At 31.6% G+C, this 19,424-nt stretch overlaps 2 protein-coding genes and 1 long non-coding RNA gene across 5 annotated transcripts; all 3 read right to left on the reverse strand.

Moving 5' to 3' along the window:
• Positions 1-2,762: 2,762 nt before the first annotated feature.
• On the reverse strand, positions 2,763-5,887 carry LOC126679728 (uncharacterized). Of its 2 annotated transcripts, XR_007640964.2 has the most exons (5): positions 5,497-5,882; positions 5,353-5,407; positions 5,166-5,243; positions 4,157-4,241; positions 2,763-2,969 (listed from the first exon to the last, which is right to left on the reverse strand). It is a non-coding gene; the product is annotated as an uncharacterized LOC126679728 (long non-coding RNA). The 2 variants fall into 2 exon arrangements; XR_008790666.1 differs by having other exon boundaries at positions 5,166-5,407; positions 5,497-5,887.
• A 5,416-nt stretch (positions 5,888-11,303) lies between these two features.
• Positions 11,304-12,288, reverse strand: LOC126682190 (uncharacterized). The gene has a single exon (XM_050377785.2). It carries the CDS (start codon positions 11,937-11,939, stop codon positions 11,574-11,576), a length of 366 nt encoding a protein of 121 aa, XP_050233742.1. The 5' UTR covers positions 11,940-12,288; the 3' UTR covers positions 11,304-11,573.
• An 846-nt stretch (positions 12,289-13,134) lies between these two features.
• Positions 13,135-17,947, reverse strand: LOC126682189 (boron transporter 4-like). 2 transcript variants are annotated; one of them, XM_050377782.2, is made up of 14 exons: positions 17,813-17,947; positions 17,528-17,633; positions 17,363-17,445; positions 16,819-17,011; positions 16,430-16,568; positions 16,188-16,353; positions 15,940-16,106; positions 15,470-15,643; positions 15,277-15,372; positions 15,062-15,178; positions 14,485-14,795; positions 13,912-14,191; positions 13,682-13,819; positions 13,135-13,586 (listed from the first exon to the last, which is right to left on the reverse strand). In XM_050377782.2, exons 2-14 carry the CDS (start codon positions 17,629-17,631, stop codon positions 13,554-13,556), a joined length of 2,001 nt encoding a protein of 666 aa, XP_050233739.1. In that variant the 5' UTR covers positions 17,632-17,633; positions 17,813-17,947; the 3' UTR covers positions 13,135-13,553. The 2 variants fall into 2 exon arrangements, with proteins under 2 accessions (XP_050233739.1, XP_050233741.1); XM_050377784.2 differs by having other exon boundaries at positions 17,799-17,947.
• Positions 17,948-19,424: the final 1,477 nt, after the last annotated feature.

Genomic DNA, 19,424 nt, shown 5'->3' on the forward strand with positions numbered 1-19,424 from the left:
ATTTATATACATCTTTTGCATATGAAAAGATGTAGTTCTATTCGTCTGCTTCCGACGTCGTTCGAAGAGTACACCCTAAGCGTTCGTGTTTACACTAGACTAGCTCAAAAGGTCTGGTTGCTATTGAGCTTCTAGCGTTCGGACTTCACGATGTTCGCTTCGACTACGTAGTCTATCTGGTTGTATCTAACCAGAAACTATCACGAGAACTATGTCATTCAGGAGACACTTGATTCGTGTCATCCGTGGTATTCCACTACACGGAATGTGAGTATTCCTTACCATAATGACCTTGTTGTCCACACCGACTGCATACATCTATCATAGTTTGACCTTTACCCAAGTGACTTCTGCCGCATTGCGGGCACATGGGATTTGCAAGGTTGGAACTTCTTTGTTCCGAAGATGGACTGATAATGCTAGCCCTCTTGGCTGCCTTCCCTTGTCTATCGTTCTTATGAGTCCGGCTATATCGCCTTTTGGTCTTTTCGCTTTTATCGTTCTTCTCGATCATCTCCTATTATATTCCTCATATTAACCTTCATCATATCTTCTAGTCTATGTGATACACTTCGTTTATTCACTCCTGATGAGTTTCTCGATTTATTCAACCTTTCTTACCATATGCTGCTTTTAGCAGTTTCATTACTTCCATTTATGTTACTTATCTTGCTTATCGACTTTCGGGTATGTTAACCCACTCTCTTTGATTTATTTGAGTCTATCTCCTTATCCTTGCGGGGAGCTTTGCCAATTCCTATGGCACTTGTTAACATCCTTTACAATCGTTATGATATCCTGATCCTCCTGATCACTATCGTGTTCGAATCCTCCCTGCCACCATTTTGGCACCTTATAACTTATTTGCATAAGTCTTCTTTAGACCTTGCGTCCCTTCTCACTGTATTCTCACTATTCGCAACAAGGCGAATTCGTCCTTTAGGCTACTATTAATTATAGCATTAACTCTTGGTATATGCTTATCATTAACATCTTACTCATTTATCCAAACGTGTGATATTCATACTTCTTATGTTTACTTTTTATTTGACCTCCGTCATAATGGACCAGTGCACTTTCTATTTTTCTAGCACTATCAACAAGCTAATTAGATTCTTTATCAGTCTGGGTCAACTTTCCCACCACTGTGATCCTAATCCTTTCTCCAATATCATATAGATTCGGACTTGGTCTGTCATCATAATCTTGAGTTTATTTGTCTCTTCGAGTTAACGACATTAGCTTTTCTTGATTGTCCTCAATCAAGGCAAATGGTAGAAAGAATTTCTTTAAGTCGGGTCACTAACTCCATCCATGTTGCTTGACCCATTATCGGTGAAATTACTTATCGAAACCATTCTTTAGTTGGACCTTTCATTGACATCTTGATCAACCATACCGTTTGTCCTTCCTCCGTTCGACGTCTACGGGCATCTTAATTTACTTTTCCTAGAAGATCTAGCATATCGCTTGATCCGCCAAACTTCTTTAGTTTTAACTTCATGTAAGCCAATATCTAATCTCTATATGTTTTCCTCTCTTCACTTTGATACTGTCTCTGTATCCATCATCCTATTATTGGCATACTATTCCTTTAGTCAGTTACTTCTTACCGCTAACTGATTCATATTGACGTTGGGTTGTTGCGGCACTCTCAATGCCTATACATTCCACCTTGTCAATACTAGGTTCCTCTGACCTTCATCTCGTTCCTGAAATCTAGTGGCCAAATGGACTGGTTTACATTTTCTTTCGTTACTTCTGGCTTCATCACGGGGCCTTAAGCACTTACTGTGCAGTGGCACACGTTCGAGTAGAATGTTTTATGCGTATTACTATCGTGGGTATAAGCAATCTATGTTGACCGACTTCAAAGAAAATTTGTATCCCCTATATTTTTTTTTTTTTTTTGGCTATGCATCGCATCTTAAGTCTTGCGAGGATTTCGCTCAACATAGACTTAGCTAAATATCAAGAACGTCTAGTCACAGCATTCATGTTCTATTCGTACTTTACGCATATTTATAAACAGCCTATATTGGTCAAATCCAAAGAAAATCGGTGTCACCTAGATTTTCTTCGGCTATTTCGCGTATTTTAAGTCTCGCGAGCCTTTGGCTCACCATAGACTTACCAAATTAAGCAACGTTCAATTATAAGGCACAAATCCTATTCAAAGCAATCAATCATGGTATACACATTTCATGTATTATATAAATTACCACAGGTTTACGTACCTGTGAGCATATCACTCTCCTGAGTGATTGCACTGCAAAACAATTCATATCTTATTCATCAATCATATAATATTCGATTAACTCGATCATAATCCATAACAACATTTTTATACAATATGAGTCTCGAGAGTGTACAACTCTTCGGAGACTATATATACTCGAAAGCGTATTGCTCATTCGAGTAAACACAGTTCATAGATTGTGTAATACACACATCTAACTCGACTCCTAAAAGCACATATAGAAGAGGACATTTTTGGTAAAACGTTTCAAAAATCGATGAAAATGATGATAACGTTCAAAAGACATGACTGGAAATCCCTATAATCCGCAGTAGTTCCTAGGATGTAACTGACTATTTCCTAAACTCCAATCACAAAAGAACAATGGCCTAGGAACACTAAACCAGGCTCTGATACCACCTTTGTCACGACCCAAATTTATGAGCCGCGACCGGCGCTAGGGAATGGGAGTGGTAGCTCCAAATCCCGTAGCAAGCCTAAAAACCTGTGTAAATTTTTCGCAAATCAAAACATATTCCATATATTAAAATACATGTGACCCCATTTACAAATAATATCAGAGTTAAAAACGCGTTATACAAAATTCTAGTTAAAATATCTAGACTACTGCGGACTACTAGAATGAAAATTTTCTTTTTCTTCTTGTACAAATGACTTCCGAGAATTAAAACTTCGGAAGCTTGACTCTTCAAATCATATCATGCTATCCCTGAAAAATGGGAGGAGCAACGGGGTCAGTATAAAACTGAGTGAGTTCACCAAATTACACGCAATATCACATAAAGGGTTAAAACATTTGAAAACCCATTTTATATATAGAAAATACTCTTTTGAAATCATATTGTGTACTCTATTTACTTTCCTTCATAACTCTTTGTTTATTTCATAAACTTATAGTTTATACGTATCTGACATCTTTGATTTCTTATTATGGTATTGATATTTTTCTTTCTCGTTTTGTTGTAATAGTTTTCGATCGGATCTTAAATCTTAGGTTATATCATCATGATTCTAAATCGAATTAAATCATTGGCAAGTCTCTTGTGACTTGATCCTTATGGTTGGGTCCCGAGATAGTTCAACCGAGTTACCCATAACCATATGGTACAGTCCCGAGATAATTCAACCGAGTTACTTGTACCATTTCTCAATCCCAAACGATCGATAGGAGTCCCGAGATAATTCAACCGAGTTACTCCTTAGACACGGGTCCCGAGATAGTTCAACCGAGTTACCTTCGTGTCTACATTCGGACTCTGCACCCTGCAGGTCTTTTGAACTTAACTGTCGATTCATATAATTTCTATTGACATTTAATAGGAGTGTTTGTTCACATTGTGTCTCGATCTTGTTTCGTATTGATTCTCAATGTATCGTACTTACTTTTTATTACGTATGAGTTCCGAGGATTATCATCGAGAATGGATGAGATACAGGTTCCGGGATAATTCTATCGAGTTCAACCTTGTATCTCAGTTCTTATTATTGGGTGTACCATAGTACAATTCTCATTTTACGTTTACTAGTTGATTTTGTATTTTTCGTTATGTTATATTGATCCTTTATGGACCATGGCATGCACATTACATCCACAAGCATACATCTATAACACACGCACGTATGGGTATTTATTATGTTTGATAGTACATATCGGAATGTACTATATTTCCTTATTCATATTTGATTCGATTCATGTCATTTTACTTTACCCATCCCCGGTGCCTTAACATTTATGTTATTATCAAAATAACACATTACGATAAAACATGATTTTCAAAGCATACATACGTATACATTTTAAAAACAAACATTTCAAATATATAAATATTCATATAGCTTTTCGTATTAAAATACGTAGCTTTATGAATATTAGCGAGTAATTTAAAGTGTACTCACCACTTGCTATCCAAATTCTTTAAATAAGCACGACGATATCTCGATCCATTCGCCTCGAGCCTTATCGATAGTCGCTTCTTCGAGTCTACGCAATTTCGATAACGCTATGAATTAATAAAATTTCTAAGTATAATTAATTTATCAAAAAGCTAATTTTCTAGTCTACTTCAGCTAACAAAACTCTTATCTAAAAATAGTCCGACCCCAAAACAAAATTGACATTCTTAAAGTTTAGAATGTCGCCTTCAACTTTCGTTTAGGTCTCGGACCATGAAACGCACCCGAAAGTGTCGGAATCTAGCCCAAAAGATTTTTACGTAGGGCTGTCCTAAAACTGTAGACCTGCTCTGAGCAATAAAATGTTCTGCTCAATTTGATCATCTTAGAGGCAGAATTAGAAAAAACTTAAAGCTAGACAATTGTAGTTAACATCTCAAAGTTTCCGTACCAACAAACGGAACTTGATTTGGATTTATACAGCCCGAGATATTGCCTCTGCAATATTTCTGTTTTGCAGAAGAACATTTTTACAAAACGCCAACTAGTTTACGTAACTCTTAATCGTAATTTGCGATACCTATAATCTATCAAAACCATGCTTTATCAACAACACAATCCAGCCACCTTAAATATCAATGCCATGTACAATCCATCACTTAAACATATCAATTCCACTTAGTTATGAAACCCATCTAGGCCAAACCTATTCATCCATTTTCATTTCAAAGCTTTAACAATCATTCTTGACTCAAATGCAATTTATATTCAGCCATAACAACATGATCCAATGCCAATTATCATCATTTGAATTACATTCCTTTAACCCTCATCATGGCCAAATACTTAGCTCTATTCATTCTAAAATTTAATCAACCAAAACTTACGATTTTCTAACACAACACCATCAAACGTCAATCATTATAAACAACACATGATTGCCGAACCATAAGCTATAAAATTCATCAATATTTATCAATCAAATACTCATCAAACTTAGAAACTTGCTCACCTTGAACGATGCCTCTATGTCAAATGGTTCTAGTATGAACAATCACCATCAAATCCCTTTAATCAAGCTCAATTTCACCTTACAACACACAATCAAACAAAAACCCCAATTACACATCATAAACCCTAATCTTTACTATCATCAATCCATGAATACTATCCATGAAACCTAAAATTGATTATCTTACCTTGAAAACCTTAGCTCCATCATCATTTTGCATCCAATTCAAGCTTATAAACTCACTACAATCAACAATTAATCATTATCATCTTTAAACCTAAAAATCCCGAAACTAACAGCTCAATTTTCAACCAAATAAATCTATTTTTACCTCAAATTAATGCCACATATTTGTAGATAATCGTTTTCTCGTTCCGTGGCCGCAAGAATCGCTCAATTTCGTTGAGAAACGAAAAAGTTATGGACATGTGAAATTTGGAGAGAAATGGAGAAGGAGGGTTACGGATTTTGGCTGCAATTTCTGTTTTGAATGAATGAATATTCATTCTTAATTGATGATAATAAGTGGGAAAAGAGTCTCTTTTAGTCCTTGAAGTTGCCACCTCCTTTTTCTTCACTTTCTAACTTTTATTTTGTCCGATTTAGTCCATCAATCACTTAATCATTCGATTCTCGATAAATTCCGTATTATTTATTTCCAAATAAATTATTTTAATTCCATATCTTATAGCTTTACTTTCCAATAATTTATTTTGGCAATTTTGGCTAAAAACGCTCAAATTTTCATTTTGAGCTAACTTGCACTTTTTCGTCCAATATTTCACTTGAATGACCATCGATAACCACTTAATCGATATTATTTTTTTATATTGAGAAAATAGAGTAAAACACAACTTCCTCCGGAAGTTTGTGGTTAAAAGTCCACTTTAGTCCTTAGAGTGGCTAATTTGCACTTTAATCCTTATTCTTAACCAATCGTCAAATTATCTTCTAAAACGATTTCGTATACTTACGAAATTTTGACGATCGTTTATTAATAATATTTCACGGACCTTGGCGTGAATATTATTCGCTCTGACTTTCCAACTTATTTTATTTTATTCTTTTTTTTTGTCTCGATTAAATCCAATTTATCGCATAATAATTTTCAATTTAAATTATTATTCTACGATAATTCCAATAGACCCGCTTCGGTCTAAGTCCTTATTATCCAACCCTAATCCGATATTCTCGTTCTTAATCTTTAAGATTATGCCTCGTGGCACTACACGTAACACCTCAAAAATTTAGGTTATTACAAACAATTTAAAACAAACTGATTTTGAAGCAAAATTCACGATTAACTATACTTGAACTCAAAAAAACATCAAATAAAACATATCAGAAAATAAAATTCAAATGTGAAATGGGTTTAGTAAATTTATCTGAGAAAGAAGAAAGCAGAGGAAGCCAATTCCACCTTGAGCAAACTTTAATTGGTGTCATTTGTCAGTTCAGCACCAATCCCATCTATTGCTCTAATTCTCTCGTTCGAACCCCTTTCAGTTTCAATCCTTAAGATTCCAACCACAACCCTAACAAGAAACCGATTTATCCAATGGATGATGATAGATGGTTTTGACGAGCGGCGGCTAGAAAAATATGAAGATGACTCGCGGCGGAGAAAAACGACCCGGCGGAAGCAGACGATCGAAGTTGGAGAAGAAAGACTCAGCGATTAGGATCGTATTTTTCTCATTTTGAAAGTGTAAAAATTGAAATTACAAAGGTTAAAAATCGAATAATATGAGATAGAATGACAAATATCAATTTTCAAAGTTAGTGCCGTGATTATCTAATTATTTTGGGTTAAGCCAGTATTTTGTCTAATTAACTCTCAGTTCAATGCTAGATTATTGTTCGGCCCATTGGTCTGTATCCAAGCCCTGTTAACTGGAGCTAATTATTGTCAAAAAAGACTAGGGGTAATTCCCACATTTCTATTTGAGAAAATTAGGAAAAACACTCTATTTTTTAAAATAATAGTAAATTATACCTCAACAAGAAAAAGATAGAAAAAACACCTCACCTTTTTAGCACTTTTATTTTTTTACTCTAGAGTCTTTTTTTATTATAATAATACTTATTTTTATTATTCTTTTACTCTAATCATTTTATTTTTACTCTCACATGTGTATCTCCCTTTTTTCTCTGATTTTTTCTCTCTCCTCTCTCTTCTTCTCTTTCTCTTTCTATCTCTTTTTTCTTCTTCTCCACCATTTTTTCTTCTTCTTCAATTTCTTCTTCTTCTTTTTTTATTTTTTTTTCTTTATCACGTTGTTGCTCCACCTTCGCCGATCCGCCTTCGCCCCGCCTTCATTTCGTCTTCACTCCGCCGTTCTTCCACATTTTAGCGATTTTTTTAACTCGTGGTGATAATTACGATTTATTTTAACTCTCAGATCTAAAATAATTGTTCTTAATTTTTTTTAGTTTGAGATCTGAAAATCTGCACTAAAAACGATTTTATGATGAAAAAAATGATTTTCTACAGAAAAAACGATTTTCTGCAGAAAACAGCGTCTGATTATCATATTGTTATCACTATGACGTTATCATATCATTATCATAACACTGCAGAAAAAAACGATTTTCTGTCAAGAAAAATGCTTGATTATCATTTCGGTATCATTAACGTTGGCATAACTGTATCATAACATTATCATATCAATACCATAATATTACGCGGTTATGATAATATTATGATAAGGTTATGATATAGTTATGATAAAGTACGTCATGATAATGTTATGATAATAATTTTTTATATTGTTATGATAAAGTATACTGTGATAATGTTATGATAATAGTATGATAAGTTTGTGATAAAAAGTTACGATATATTTATAATAAAGTACGTCATGATAATATTATGATAATGTTATGATAAAGTATATTATGGTGATGTTATGATAATTTTTATAAGAATAAGTTATGATAATAATATGACAAAATTAATGATAATAGTATGATAATGTTCGAAAAATAAATTTTTATAGAAAAATTATGATACCGAGATGATAATATCACTATTGCTTTTATAATAATATTATGAAAAAATTATTTTTTTTACAGATTGTTTTTTTATATTTTTAAATCAGTGATTAAAATAATCAATTTTTAATTAATTACAAGCTGGAATTAACATAAATTATTAAGAATATTTATTTTTAAAAATGATAATGTGATGATGAGGTTATGATAATGTGATGACAAGGTTTTTATCATAATAAGGTTATGCTAAGGTTATAATAATATTACGATACTATTATGATAATGTTATCTAATTTTGTACAAATTACGTAAAATAAGTTATACAAAAAATTATGATAAGGTTATATGATAATAATATGATAATAGTATTCTAAGGTTATGATAATAATATGATAAAGTGATGATAAAGTACGTAAAACAATTTTCTATTAAAGTTATCATAAGGTTATCATAAGGTTATTATCATAATAAGACTATAATAATAATATTATAGGATTGTGATAATATTATGATACTATTGTGAAAAATATTATTTATTTTTGCATAAATTATGAAAAATAAGTTATGTAAAAAATTACGATAAGATTATGATAATAAAATGATAAAATTATGATAATAATATGACAATGTTATGATAATATTATGATACTATTACGTAAAATAACTTTGCATAATAAGGTTATGACAATATTATGAGAACGTTATGATAAAATACGTAAAATAAATTTGCATAATAAGATTATGATGAGATTATAATAATATTATGACAGGGTTATGCTAATATTTATATAAGGTTATGATGATATTTATGATTCAGTTATGATAATATTGTGATAAAGTTATGATAAGATTATTTAATTCTTCATAAATTACGTAAAATAATTTATATAAAGATAATGAAAAAGTTGTGCAACAATTATAATAATATTATTGATAATATTATAATAAAGTTATAAAAATATTATAATAAAATTGTTGATAATATTATAATTAGATTATGATAAAGCATATAAAATAATTTTATATAATATATTATAATAATATTGTGATAAAGTTATAATAAAATTATGATAAGGTTGTTGATAATATTATGATAAATTATATCATATAATTTTACGTAAACATTAATAACGATATTATGATAATAATTTAGTAAAAAATTTGATTTTTCTAATATTTGTAAGTTATAAACAGTTTAATGTATCGAATAAAAATAAAAATAAAAGAATCCAGATTTATAATAGTGCTATCAACAAAAATAAGTACAATCATTCTATTTAATATAGTGTGAAGAAACATAAATGAGCATGCAACTTTTTCTTGCCCAGCTATGTTTATTTGGTGTCAGGAAGCACGTGGAGGGAGGTAGCACGTGTAGGGAAAGGAAGAGATCAAATTGCATGTCTATATTATAAGACATGCAATTTGATCATATAATAATTTTATATGAGATCAAATTGCATGTCTATATTATAATTTTACTCTTATTATATAGCCTATAATAATTTTACTCTTATTATAGGCTATATAATAAGAGTAAAATTATAAATTTTCAAGACACGCGGAGTAAATATATAAAAAGGCTAAAACAGTGATGTATTTTTTCTGATTATTCCGCATTGAGATATAATTTACAAATACTTTCTTATTCTAGGTAAATACGTAAATCTCTCTTTCTATTTACCACTAAGACCTAATTTTCAATAGGACTGGTTATGGATCGATAATGATCCTCGAGATATATTTATAAACCGATCTATAATATTATAATTTTAAAATTAAAAGCTTAATTTAAAATATAAAACAGTTAATCATCTAATCGATTAACCATTTAAGAATGGATTAAATTTCTTGTTTTACGGTTTTTAAATATATTATTATTAAAAATGCTAAATTCAAAAACAAAATAAAATGTTAGGCATAGTCTAATAAAAATATCTGAATTATCAAAAAATATCTTAATATGAACATTTAGAAAAGTATATAAGGTTGATATATATAGGATGTTACTTTTTTAAATTTACCGATGATCGAGTAATGACAAAACATATTTATGTGATTTACTTATAAAACAATGATTTAAAATAAAATAAAACTATGACACTAAAATAATATATTTTTAAAAGTTCACATAGTGCTGGTATAATTTATTTTATATACTTCCGCTAATTATAATAAAATATATTAAAAATAAAATTAAAAACACCAAAAGATAAAAAATCATTATTGTATTAAATAAAAAAAGTGTGGCATCTTAATTATAAATTAACTCAATTTTTTAGATATAATATGTTGTTATATATTTATTTTTATTATATACTGCCTATTAATTTAGAACAAAAGAAGCATTAGTTAAATTATTATTTTTATTAACTTTATAGCATTATCTTAAATTTAAAAATCTAAATTCTTTAAATATTTTTAATACTTTAAAACAATCAATTGCATTCTAGAATTAAAAATAATTTTTAAGCAACTAAATCTATCATCATTTTTTACATCATGAATAATAGATGATATTTTAATTTTATTATTTGATTTTGAAAAAATACAGTTACCTACATATTTTTTAATCTGAGTTTGGTTAACGAGCTAGCCAGGTCATGTGTTAACATTACTCATGACATCAATCATTTAAGAAACTTTTAGGTAATATGATATTGCAATTTTGGTATCATTTTAACGAGGTGATAAATGTGATTAGCTTATTATAAATGAGGTGGTAAACTTGGATTATCAAAAAAAATAATCCAATCATTTTTTTCAATCAGCCGAAACAAATACTGGATTTTAAAAAAAAAGACACAAATCTATGGCATTTTTGTGAAGGGACGGTTATACAAACAACCTCAAAAAGTGTTAGAGGCGGTTTTTTCTCTTGTATTATCCCTACAAGTGCTAGTTGCCACAGTTTCACCATGTTTATCACCATTTGATCTTTTAAATAGTCAAATATGAAAATTTCGACTCTTTTAAATTAGAGTTCTGCTTCCGTCCCTGAGTCGAACGATGAATGGTGTGCCTATGTTTTTTTTAACTATTTTAATATATAGACATTAAAACATTTTCCATCCGTTTCTTTTAACTTCTATCGAAAAATTATGTTCATTTTCAATTTTTGTACAATATGTTATGACACAAAAAAAAAAAAAAAAACTTCAGATTTTATAAAGTTCGGCCTAAAATCATACATGGGTCCCACCCTACATACGGTCAATATCACATTAACGATGAACAATAACATTTCCATTTCCATTGATACAAATCTAACAGTCCACAGTTAAGAGTAACACATTAAAAACAGGTGTTCCCAACCGCACAGAATAAAATTCAAAGCCAGCTGTTTCTAAAAAAACCACAACCTAACCAAAGAAATTTCGACAAATTGATTTCAGCTTACCGGATTTCGATTCACTAATCGGACCGGTCCGATATATCCGAGGCGAGACGAGAAGCAATCGCCGAGTGGTACATTATATCGTGAAACGAACTATTCTCAGCCGTCTTCTTTCTCAGCTGCCTAGCTTTCTCCTCCGTGAAGCAACCGACGGAGAATTTAGATCTAGATTCCGACTCCGGTGTCTCAGATTGTTTATAATCAGAACTAGTTACGGCGGTGTTAATGTAGTCAGGATCGGAGGACCAGCCGAAAAGAGGAGCCCACCAGGAGGAAGAAGAACCGGTTTTCTTGAGATTGGGATCCGGTTTTCTACCGGATCCAGCCGATGCTCGGACCGGAGCAGCGGCGAGAGAGCAGTTGAACATCATTGTAGAAGCCATTGATATGAAAATGTAGCGAGAGATTTTGAAAAAATTAGGGTTTGGTTTGAGAGAAACTTTATTGGATAAAGCTGTGGGTAAAGGTTTGTATCACGTGTTATTGTTTCTACGTGTATCTGTTTTAATGTAGTGTAGATTTGACTTCAAGGGTATTTATGGAACAAGTGAACAAACATGAATCGGTTTCATTTGGGGGGTAACGTGGTTTGGGATGTAGAGGATCGGGAAAAAGATTTTGAAATGGATAAGGCAGTTGACGTGGATAAAGGTCAATTTTGGAATTTCCTTTTTATAACTTTTACGCTTTAGTTGGGTTAGGTTAAGTACACTTTTTAAGGATAGTTTGAAGAAATGGACGTGAGGATTTGGTGGGCTTGCCAATGAACAAGATGAGGATATTTAGTCCGTTCAGGTACATTACCTTTTTTAGCCTTTACCTTATTTATCTTTGAGATGAGATAGTAGTGGTGGTATAGTCATTTACAAATGCAAATTATGCAATAGTAGAAATATATTTATATTTAGTTAATTTTAAGTTTTTTTAAAATTATATTTTTGTTTTCTATAGAAATTAATTATGTTTTGTTTAAATTCTAGAAAAGTTGAATTTTTAAATAAATTTTAGAATGTGATGTTTTTTAATAGGCCTAATGTCTTAAAAAACCCGACCTTTTAGCCCCTTTTCAATCATACCCTGACGTTGAAAATTTGTCAATTTCACCCTATTTTGCATTTTTGTGTTTCAATTGTACCCTGAAAAATTAAATTAACGTCTTTTGCGTTTGAAAATTTGTTTAAAACATTCTCCATGTCTCGCATATATTGATTGTATATTTTTAAAATTTATTTAAATTTAGTTAAATTAATTAAGAATTTAAATTAATGTTAATTTGATTATGGTTTTTAGTTAGTTTTTAAAAATAAAGGACTTATTTGTACTTTTTTGAATAAAAAAGAATTTAATTTCATGTTTAGACTTAATTAATTGAATGATTTCATCATTTAAGTAAAAAAATTAACAAAAATTAAAATATTGGGGTACAATTGAAAACGGAAAATTTAAAAGTGGGTAAAATTGACAAATTTTCAATGTCGGGGTGGAATTGAAAAAAAGTTTAAAGGTGAGGGGTTTTTGAGTGATTAGGCCTTTTTAATATAGTGTATATATATTCTTGGTATTTACAGAGAACAATAATGAATAAAAATAAATCAAACTCTTACAAATATTTAATTAAATTGCTGTAAAAATAGCATTAATGGCTTGCTGCAGCTTCACCAACACTAGCTGTTTTTCTTTCTAATAGAAACACATTGATCAAGTTTACTTTTAATCCATCAACATGAAATATGAGAGAGTTGTTTATGATGATGATATTGATTGATATCTCAAACACCCTTAAGGCATTACATTATCATCCGATCATTAATCCGATGATCTAACGTAAAACACCCAGATTAGGTAAGAATTTTCAGTTTTCTCTATTCTTGCTTTTCTCATGGATGAACATCTCAATTTCCCTTTCTTTTCTGCTACAATTACATGGAATCTGTAGTTTTAGCAGAATGTACAAGCGACGATTACGACAAATAATTTATCCTTGGTCATCCTTGAACTCACTCTTCTTCCACAATATCTTCAGGATATATCTGCAAATCAAAAACAAAGTTGTGCATATGTCAAAACTTTCTGATACAGGTAAATATTCCAGAATGCATCAATGAATCTAAATCACGAATCCTACCTGACCGCGAGTTTCCTCCTGGAAGCTCACATTTCTAACTTTAAGCTCTCCTCTGCTAGTAGTTAGCTCATCTAACATCTCCGCATTGCTCACTACAACTTTACCCTCCTCATTTCCTGAACCACTTGCTTCTTTTTCCTGATAAAGTTCAAAGAATTAATTAACTAGTACGATTAAACCATAGGACATCACATCGATTTGAGAGATAGAGATGTGAAAAAATAGAATACTCTGAAAGAGAGGCTTAGAGATAGTCGTGGAGTGCCGGTGATTTCTTCATATTCGGCTGCATCCAATTCTCTAAGATGATGCTGGCTGAACACCTTGGGAAGAACGTACTGCCTTATGCCGATGAGAACGAAGAATAGAAGTGGGAACAGAATTCCGGCGATTGGAATCCATGTCACACCAAAACATACCAGAAAATACACCAATTGGAAGATTGTAAAGGTAGCGATAAATTTGAAAGGAACTGACTCCACAAAAGAAGCATGAACCCCCTCCAACACCCTGAGGAAAGCAATTATTAGTCGCATGGTGAATTTCTATATTTCACAAAAGCTTTTCGAGTCCTACACTCTAATGTTTCTTCTGTTTCTGGAAATGACTATGAAACTCTAAATCTGGTTTCATAGTTTTTCGTTCAGCATTTCCATTTTCGTATATCCCGGCTAGATTGCACGAAAACGACAATGCTGGAACATAAAAACAACTACAATAAAACAGTATATTTCAGGCTATGAATAGAGGTTTCGTTTCTCAAACATTGTAATAGGCAGTAACATCAACAAAAGAAAACTTACTTGTAGCGCCTCGCGGGCATGATGAAAAGAAGTAGGATTCTTTCCCAGAACTGGTTTCCAGGGAGACTGTCAATGGCCATGTAACCAAAATAACCCCACAGGACTGATGAAGGTATCTTCTTTATTACAGGAATAGCAAACACCGATGCGGCCACCAGTAATGACTGCAACAAATTGCTTACTCTTTGTTCATTCACTCTGACAGGCAAATTGGCATCAATATGCTTCTCAGGATCAAATGCATCCTTTGTATTTTCTTCCTTGTTCATGACTGCCTCCTTTAAGTCTTGTAGCTCTTTAGTTACTGTAGGCTGCACATAACATAAAAACCATAAATGTCATTCTCAGTAAAATGACTGCTAGCGCACTAATGTTGCACCGAAACTTTTTGAATGCTATATCTGGGTGTTCCTTTTTTGTTTTTATTATCGGAAACGCCTACGAACTCTAAAACTGTGTAGTTATCATCTATTTCTATTGTTTTCATAATATCATTATGTTGCTCCTTATTTCGGTATTTTCCATTTCAGCTTTTTTCGTTTTCCTGCTGAAATGTAGGTAAGGAACATGGACTTACAACAGGACTTATATCCATCTCTATAAAAACAGCTTGCATCTTGCCATATATTTCGGAGTTGCTAGCTTTCTGCTTGATGCTTTCTTTAGCACTCTCCACCATCTTCCTCCTAATCAACTGCGCACAGTCGATCAAATTCGATAAGCATACATTAATTAACACTCACCTGCACATATCTATAGTATTTACTTTTAAGTAGCACTCTAAAAATCTACCTGTCTTTTGAGAACAGCAAGGCTCTTTGTGTGCATTGGAGACTGAGGTAAGACTCCATTGGAAGGAGGAAGCCCGAGTAATCCACAAATCAAAGTCTGAAACAGATCATTTTAAAGAGAGAATGTGAGTCTATTGGAAGAATGAAATAGAAAATTACTCAGCCTTAATAGACAGCATATGCCTGTACTGTACCATGAATCCCAGCAGCAAGATATCATAATGATAAGCAGACGGTTTCTTAAGATTGAATTCCTTTTGTTGTGCTAGCTGCGACGCCACACTGTGGTCGAAAAAGTAGAGTCCTGCTATCATCACACCAGGAATAATTGCAGCAAAGATGTATGCCACAGGAACTGTCCCCATATCCTGAAATTTTGAGTTTGCATAAAGCTATTCATCAGCATCCAATACCTCAAACCTCTGTTTCCCTTTTACAGGTTTTTCATTTCCGTGCAACAACTATGTAGCACGGAAATAGAAACCTCGAAACGACAAATACGAGAACCAAAAACAGACAAAACCAAATAGTATTTTACAGAAATGGTTTATGAATATAGAGTTTTGGAATTTGAGAAGTGTTTTCATTTAAAATGGAAAGGCCACAATTGAGAACTCGTCAACTTTCTGTACTGATAAAGACAGATAACAGAAAATTTCATTACCTGGATTACAGTCCAATGGTGTAATGATGCAGAATCCCAAGGAAGAGGACTAAAGAGTCTTCTAGGAACTCCAGAAGGAACTTTGCTCGGTACGCAAAATGAAAGTGCAGTCCATACCACAACCATTAATGGGACTCCATAGTCTGCAATCAAGCTTCTAAACAATCCTGTAAAATATATGCACAGGTTTTCAGATCATGCTTCTTAAAGCTAATCGGTCTGAATTTTCAAAATTTTGTTTCACAAACCTGTGCCGTACCACCAGGATCTTGCCTTTCTGCTTTTTAAGGCAGTGTATAGCAGGCCAAAGGTGAAAATTATGCCCAACAATCCATTTGTGTAAAGCCATTGAAATTGATATTTCTCTAACTTTGGATCTTGAAGTTTTGGAATTTCAAACTCGCTCACCATTCCCTGTCATTCAAGCTTTGTTACACATGCTAATTATCCAATTTAGTAAAATTTCATACTTTTTGTTTGTTTGACTTACTTTAATTGCCTCTTGAATGAACAGAACAGCAATCAACATGCCGAAAAGTTCCCCTGCAACCCTTGTGAACCTGTTTATTATGGTGCAAGCATTGAATACAGCAAGAAGGATTAGCAGAAGAGCTGTCCAGACACATACCCTGCAAAAATTACATGTGAAGAAAACAACTCAATACTGAAAATCAAGATTAAGAAGAGAAATTACGTTACACGGAAACATAAACACTTAAAAGGAAAACAACGAAAGGACGTTAGAATATATATTATATATAAAGTTTTGGAATTTTTAATAGCGTTTTCAGAAATTAAAATGAAAATGCAATCCCGAAACATAGGACTCGCAAGTTTCCGTGCAACGATGAAGAAAAGTAAAGGCGGATTCCACGTTACCATCCAGCCCAAGCTAAGAAGAGCTTTTGTCCCAAATCTTCTCTTCCTTTAGCAAAGTTGTACAAATAAGTGTACATGATAATAGTAGGTTCTGCAACTCCTAATATCAAAAGAGGCTGTCCACCAAGAATTGAGTGTATAATCCCACATAAAGCTGTCGAAGCTAATGTTTCTACTGTGCTCAAGCTTCCATCTGCAGACATAAACGTACACACAAAAACTCATCAAAAATCAATTCAGTAAGCAAAAATTAGACAACCATATGTAGCATGGAAACGGAAATTTTAAACTGAAAAACGCCGAAACCATACTTTTCTAAAGATTTGTTTATAAATATAGATTTACAAAGTTCCAGAATTGTTTCCATTTTAAAAGTTAAGACCGGAGTAGTTTCCGCGCAACATAGCCAATGAATTTTGGCTTAGTGGTACTCGTATCGAATCATCTGCAGACTGTGTGGTCCCGAGTTAAAACCGAGTTGGAATTTAATTTCGGAGCCAAAATAAAACAAAGAAACTGGAGCCATAAGAGGAAAAGAAGTAACCTGTGTCTCTACTAAGTTGTTCACCAAAGGCAATAACAGGAAGAGCAGAAGCAAAGAAAATATAAGTTGTAGGTGCTAATATTCTGCCATAAAAAAAAACCAAAATTTAAATATTTTAACACTAAATTGAGTCTGTTCTTTAAAAAATATCAACAAAATATAAACCTGAATCCTGAACAAATCCCAGCAATCCAATCTTGTTTGTAAAAAAATGCCCTTCCTCTAACATCTTTAATGATGCCTCTAAACGGAGTTTTCAAGTGCTCCATTTCTGCAACATTTTTAGTAATTTTCAGTCCGTGCCTAAACTATATTCTAGCAAGTAAAAAAAGAACTGTATTTAAAACACAGGCAGGTAACTAATTAGCCTGGATAAGAAGAAACTTATGTTTGGTTACCAAGAAAACGTAAGAAAACATAAGAAAATTTCATATACACTTGAAATATTACAAGGCAGTGAAGGTTCTGTTTTTCCTCCCTAGCAGCCGGAATTTTCTTGCGGGAATTGCGGTGGAAAATGCAGCGTAAGAAAAAATATGTAACTGAAGACTGAAATGTGAATGGTGTAGCTCAGAACTAATTCTCTCTGTTTCTTTTTATAGACAAAGGAAAATTCTGCACACGTCTTTATGTAAAATACCATAATTACTACATGGAAAACAGAATATAAGACAAATTTAAATTGCAAAAGATTTGGACCCAATGGGAAAAATCCGTATAGAAAATAGTAGATTATTTTAATTATTTTTTATTAATATTTAGTAAGATGTTTTTTTATTATATTAGGAGAAGGAATTTAATATGTGAAACATCCAGATTTGAAAAATATATTCCTACTATTAAACTATGTTCCAAGAAATTGACAATTAAAATATAAATTGAGGAAGTGAAAGTGAAAGATAAGAGACAATATTTTTAAAAACAATTATATCAATCCTGCCTGAATTATATTAAATATTCTATTTTAGTGTCTGATTTTTTAAATATTGTCATTTAAATATTCGTTTGTTGTTCATAAGAGACGAAATAATTTCATATTTTTGATATAGTTTATCAACTTAGATTTTACATATAAGTATTCATTTGCATTTATTATAAAATAGCCTTGTTTTATAGTATTATTTTAAAAATTGAGATACCAATTTAAAGAATTAAAAATTCAACTACTGAAAAAATAAACTGAAGAAAGTTCAAACACCATTTTCCTATATTTTATTCTAACTAGTTTACTAAATATTGTGTGCAATCACAATCATACAATTTTAGCCATTCAGTTCATCCTCACCTTGAGACTGAAAATAGGATTTAATTGCTATATATTGCATTTTTAATTGTTATAACAACCGAGATATTGTTACTTATTTGATCAAAATAAAAAGATATTGTTCCTTAAAATAAATATATCTTAACTTTTTTACCAACTCTTTTATGGCATATATATTGCTCATTAGCAATACCAGTCAAAATAATAATAAAATTAAGGTGTTATCATCCAAAAGTTCTCCACTTTTTTGAATTTTTTCATTTATATCCTATATTTTTAAAATCGTCAATTTTATTTTATTTTTAATTTTTAGTTTCAATTGTACCAATTTTTTAAATTAGAATTTTTTTCACTTAAAAAAGGTACAAACATGTCTTTCATATTTAATATATATAGCCTATTTTTTGTATTTTTATATATTAAGGACTTATTTAGACTATACGTGCCAAATATGTAGTACATATTTGAATCTTATAAAGAATAAGAAAATTTCATTTTAAAAATGGGTACAATTGAAACTGAAAATTAAAAAATGAGATAAAATTGACAATTTGAAAAGTTTGGAATAAAATAAAAAAGTTGAAAAGATGAAATATTTAGATAATTAAACCTAAAATTAATTATTTCAAAGGAAGATAGCTGCCTAAAATGTTTGATTAGAAGCTATTTTTAGCTTAGATTAAACTTAAAGTGTTCTTCTATTTTTTTCCCTTTACTAGAATGCAATAGTTTCCTGTATTGGCTATTGCAAGTTTCATGGTAAAGTCTATTATTTATTTTCTTCTTTTGAGATGCAAA

Source organism: Mercurialis annua, linkage group LG5 (assembly GCF_937616625.2).
Source record: "Mercurialis annua linkage group LG5, ddMerAnnu1.2, whole genome shotgun sequence".
Taxonomy (NCBI): Eukaryota; Viridiplantae; Streptophyta; class Magnoliopsida; order Malpighiales; family Euphorbiaceae; genus Mercurialis; species Mercurialis annua.

Bases quoted from the DNA above. Each gene is read 5' to 3' on its own strand.
- LOC126682189 (XM_050377782.2), bottom strand. From the start codon at position 17,631: ATGGAGCACTTGAAAACTCCGTTTAGAGGCATCATTAAAGATGTTAGA. The intron at 16,569-16,818 runs GTAACGTGGAAT...TAATTTTTGCAG, and splicing joins TTCTTAGCTTGGGCTGGATG to GGTATGTGTCTGGACAGCTC. The intron at 14,796-15,061 runs GTAAGTCCATGT...TGTTATGTGCAG, and splicing joins AGATGGATATAAGTCCTGTT to CCTACAGTAACTAAAGAGCT.
- LOC126682190 (XM_050377785.2), bottom strand. From the start codon at position 11,939: ATGGCTTCTACAATGATGTTCAACTGCTCTCTCGCCGCTGCTCCGGTC.